Source organism: Ipomoea triloba, chromosome 5 (assembly GCF_003576645.1).
Source record: "Ipomoea triloba cultivar NCNSP0323 chromosome 5, ASM357664v1".
Classification (NCBI taxonomy): domain Eukaryota; kingdom Viridiplantae; phylum Streptophyta; class Magnoliopsida; order Solanales; family Convolvulaceae; genus Ipomoea; species Ipomoea triloba.
This window is the reverse complement of record NC_044920.1, coordinates 6,029,674-6,034,725: the sequence shown is the minus strand read 5'-3', so window position 1 is coordinate 6,034,725 and position 5,052 is coordinate 6,029,674. Positions and strand designations below refer to the sequence as shown.

Below are 5,052 nucleotides of genomic sequence, written 5' to 3'. Positions count from 1 at the left end.
TAGCTTCTTCTTCTTCAAGTTTCTCTTCAATCTCAACATCAATGATTTTACTCGGCCTTGGTTTGTCAACCGGAAGAGGTGGTTCTTCAAGTTTCTTGCCACTTCTTGTTACAATAGCATTGACATGCTCTCTTGGATTCTCGGGACAAGCGGGCAACTTCCCGGTGACTTTGGTGCTAGAAGTAGAAGCTTGATTTGCAATTTGTCTTTCTAGCATCTTGTTGTGAGCACTCAATTGATCTAGCTTTTCGGACATTTGTTTGTATCTCTCCTCACTTTGCAATTGAGATTTAAGCATCATTTGCATCATTGCTTCCCAATTTGGTGGAGGTGGAGCTTCCAAAGTAGGTAGTGGTGGACTTGGTTGAATAGTCGGAGCTTGGGGTTAAAATCCTTGAGTTGGCCTAAATGGTTGTGTTTGACCCCCTCTAAAATTTTGTTGACCTTGGAATCCCGGAGGTGAGTTTCTATTGCCATAACTTTGGGGATTCGTCGCCCCATTGGGGTTACTCCATGAGAAACCAGGATGGTTTCTTGGTGCATTAGGATTGTAGGCCCCTTGCGGTTGGAATGATTGTTGTGGCCTATTGTATCCCACCAAATCAATATGCTCGACGGAAGATTGAGAATTGGTGTCATCATTAAGGCATTCACCCAAGTTGTGCCCCTCACCGCAAAGATCACAAATCATCACTTGTCTTGAGGGAGAGGAAGGAGTAGAAACATAGCTCACATTTCGATTTTGAAGAGTGATTTGAGCTAGCTTTTGCACCATTGTTGCAACATTATACACTTTAGCCGATAAGGCGGATATTTGCTCCACTTCATGAATACCTCCTCCCAATCTTTGTGAAGATCTATCGTAGTACCAAGTAGAACCGTTCATTGCAATTTTTTCTAACAATTCCTCCGCTTGAATGGGCTCCAAAACCGTGAATAAACCTCCCGAAGATGCATCCACCAAAGTTCTTGAAGTGTCAAACAATCCCTCATAGAAAGCCATCATTAGATCCCAACTTTGTATACCATGGTGTGGACATTGTCTTCTTAGATCTTTAAATCTTTCCCAAGACTCGGCTAAGGACTCATTCGGCAATTGCTTGAAGTTTTGGATTGCTCTTCTCATCCTTTGAGTCTTTGAGATTGGATAGAATTTCTTCAAGAATTCCCGGTGAAGTTGGACCCAACTATCAAAATAATTAGCCTGAAAGGAAATGAGCCAACCGTGAGCTTTGTCCCTCACTGAAAATGGAAAGAGTCGGAGTTTGATCGCTTCAGTGGGAACTCCGTTCATCTTAAAAGTGCTACAAATCTGGAGGAATTTTGTAATATGAGCATTCGGATCTTCCATGGGTGATCCTCCGAATTGATCCGATGCAACCATTTGTATTATCGCCGGTTTGATTTCGAAATTGTTGGCCTCAACACCCGGAATGTTGATGCTATCACGTTCTTCCAAATCGGGTGCAATATAATCGGACATAGCTCTCCTCACCGGTGGGGGTTGATTAACTCCATTCCCATCACCGTTTCCATTTCCATTGCCATTTCCATTTCCATCTCCATTAAGATTTACATTGATATTTCCTTGAGCTTGTGCCATCTTTCGTTGCTTTCTAAGGTACTTTGCTCTCTTTTCAATCTCAAGGTCCAAAGGTAATAATCCTTCTTTCCCCAATGACCGTGTTTGCATGCAACAAGTACCTAAAACACAAGATCACACTAAACAAAACAAACTTTGTTACGGGTAAGTAAAAATAAAGAAAAATAATGGATTAGACTCCTAGAATAAAACTTTCACTAATGTCAATACTTAAACGCCAGTTCCCCGGCAACGGCGCCAATTTGATTGCAGCATATTTTTATAACAATTCAAATACCCGGAGTATTCCGGGGTATCGATCCACAGTTACTAACATATTCTTATGAAGCTAATCCTAACGAAAATGGTGTTTGAACGGTTGCAAATGTTGTAATAAAATAGAATAAAGAAAACTAGTTGATGAAAACAAATAGAGAGAGAGATGGGATTTCCAGGTTTAGGTGTTTAGTCTCCTAATGCCAAGCTAAGGTGAGATATGTAATTCGGGTTCTAACAAATGTGGATGATTGCTTTCACAAAGGGGAAGGAATTACTCCCATAATTCAAACCCACAATATAGAATATAGAACTTTGGAATACTCACTCCCATGAGACAATCACAATAACAAATTAAGAACAAGCAATCTAGGTAAAAGCCCTTAACAAATTTGCCCTCTCCCAAGGTGCAAAAGTCAAGTGCAAAGGTGAGTGCTCTAATATATGCCCTAACTCCCATTAAGACACAACTATAGCAAGATACAAGTAATTTAGGCCTTTAATCACAAGCATCACACTAGAAATCGCAATTGCATCATAAGTTATAAAACCCAAATATAAACATATCATTAGACATGAAGAACAAGACAAATAGGATTCATAAACACCTATCACCCAAAAATCTCTAAAATTACTTTAGCCAATCATGGCTAGGATAGAATTTAAAGCTCAAGTGTCAAAAGAGTTTACAAAAACTAAGAAAGTAAAGGAAAGGGGGAAGAGATTCTCCCGAATGTAGTCTTCCTAGCCTCTCCTTGTTCCTCCAAAGCTCTTGTAGCTCCTTGATGGTGAGTATCTTCTCCAAAAGTGGTGGATCCCTCCTTGCCTCCTTGGAGAGGAAAACACCCTTTTCTCTCACTCTTCTTGCCTCCAAAAATGCAGCTTAGGTCTAGGGTTTTGGGAAAATGAGCCTTTTATAGTGGGAGCAAAAAGAGGGGCAAAATAGGCAATTCCGCGCAGCAGATTTTTGTGTTGCCACAAGATTCTCGACGCGTCGAGCCTTGAAGATTTTTCCCAAAAATTGTTACGACATATTCTCGACGCGTCGAGCCCTGACCTTGGCTCAAAATTCTGGACGTGTCTAATTTGATCCTGGACGCGTTGCGGCCTCAATGTAAGCATTCTTCATCCATTTTAACTCCCAAACATGTCTTTAAATGTTCCCTTGCTTTGCATTTGATCTAAAATGGTTTCAAAACACTAACAAACACCATAAAACACTCAAATCAAGAATGAAACCATATCTAATTGAGAAAGCAAGGAATATGCATTAGAGATGGCAAATTAATACATTTAAACTCAAAAGTTGATCCAAAATACTTAGAAAAATATGCACAATTGAGATCATATCAAGATCACCTAGAATGAAGTAATCCTTCAATCCAAGCTTGTTGTCTTCTACAATGGAAATCTACCTAAAACTAGTCTAAAAAATGAAAAGAAAATGGAATAGTAAAAGTCTCTCTCAATTTCTGGGAACCTCCTCTGAAAATCTATCAATGGGGTTTAAATAGTCTCCGAAAAGCAACCCTAGCAAAATTTCCGCGCAATGCAGTCTCCACGCCAGCTCACACGCGTGTAAGCGTGCGTGGGAGACTATTGGATTATTTCCACGCATACTCACACGCGTGTGGCCATCCTCTTGGGTCCTCCGGGGCTCCGATCTTGCCTGGTTCGTTCTTTGAGCTCAACTTTCGCTCCTATTGGCTCCCGGGACTCCTGTTTCACCTCCTTTAGGCTAAAAGTAGCTTTTGTGTGTTGGTTAGTGAATTTAAAGCATTTATGACCATAATTCATCATGTAAGGATGCTATAAACGTGACAAAACACCCTAATATGAACTTGATTTAAGGGTATCTCAGAGGCTTATCAGGCCTTAGCCAATTTTTTGCCGAGGCTGAGGTTAGACTCGGCCAATTTTTGGCTGAGGTCAGGCCTCGGCTAATTTTTGGCCGAGGTCAGGCCTCGGCCAATTTTTGCCGAGTTCAGCCTCGGTAAATTTTTGGTTGAGGTCAGCCTTGGCCAGTTTTTTGCTGAGGTCAGGCTTCGGCCATGGTTTTTGATTTTTTTGTTTTTTGATTTTTTTTTTTGTGTTTTTGGGCGTTCTGTGTGCAAGCTCACTTCGACCAACCGTAGGCTCGATTAAAGGTCAGATCTCCCGTCAGGCAGCTAGCGAGTTCAGATCTCGTGCCGAGCCTAAGGGAATAAAGCTTTATTTTATTTTATTTTCACAGAATTTGAGAGGTGACGTCACTTGAGGAGGTGAGGCTGCTTGAGGAGGTGACGCTGCTTGAGGAGGTGACGGCGCTTGAGGAGGTGACGGCGCTTGAGGAGGTGACGCCACTTGAGGAGGTGACGCCACTTGAGGAGGTGACGCCGCTTAATGAGGTGACGCCACTTTAGGAGGTGGCGCCGTTTGAGGATGTGACGCCACTTGAGGAAGTGAAGCCACTTGAGGAGGTGACGCAACTAAGGAGGCAACGCCACTTGAGGAGGTGACGCCAGTTGAGGAAGCGACGCCACTTGATGAGTAGGACGCCACTGGATAAAGAAGAGGCAAACGTCGTTGATGAGGAGGTAGACGCCCTGCCCTGGAAGGCACCGGGGCAGCCTTCTTTTGTAATATGTAGAGCTGTGCCTGAGATTTGGCCTCAGCTCTCAACAAGAGCACCAATGACGGTAAATATGTTACCAGACTATATTTGAGTATTATTGGACTACGATAGTTTGAGTACAAGAGTTTCAATACAATACAGTGGGTAGTCAATACAATAGTATAGTGTGTAATCAACGAAGTGTCCCCCCATCCTCTACCACAAGTCAGCTACTTATACTATGACTGCAACCGCTCTTCCTCTAGTGAGTGTAACGGAGTGCTAGTAATTGTGACCTGCATTGAGTGCTGGTAATGGTGAGCTGCATTGAGTGCTGGTAATGGTGAGCCGTTGGAGTAATTATCACCATCAATGTGTCGTATTTGTGTAACGGGTGACCGTTTGTTGCCTTCGTGTCAGTGCTGATGATTCGGGTCAGGTGCTGATACCCAATTATCCTGTCAGGAGCCTAGGTTCAGATGGCATTCATGCGATATTTACTAGAATTTCTAGGACATGATGCGGTCTTCCCTTATCGACTTTGTGAATATAGTGATAAGGACTAGTAAATTCCTTGTGTAAGTATTGACAACCTTCATTT

General features: G+C 42.4%; 1 protein-coding gene across 1 annotated transcript; it reads right to left on the bottom strand.

Moving 5' to 3' along the window:
- Positions 1 to 385: 385 nt before the first annotated feature.
- On the bottom strand, positions 386 to 1,603 carry LOC116020158. The gene has a single exon (XM_031260640.1). The coding sequence runs from the start codon at positions 1,601 to 1,603 to the stop codon at positions 386 to 388; it is 1,218 nt and encodes a 405-aa protein (XP_031116500.1).
- Positions 1,604 to 5,052: the final 3,449 nt, after the last annotated feature.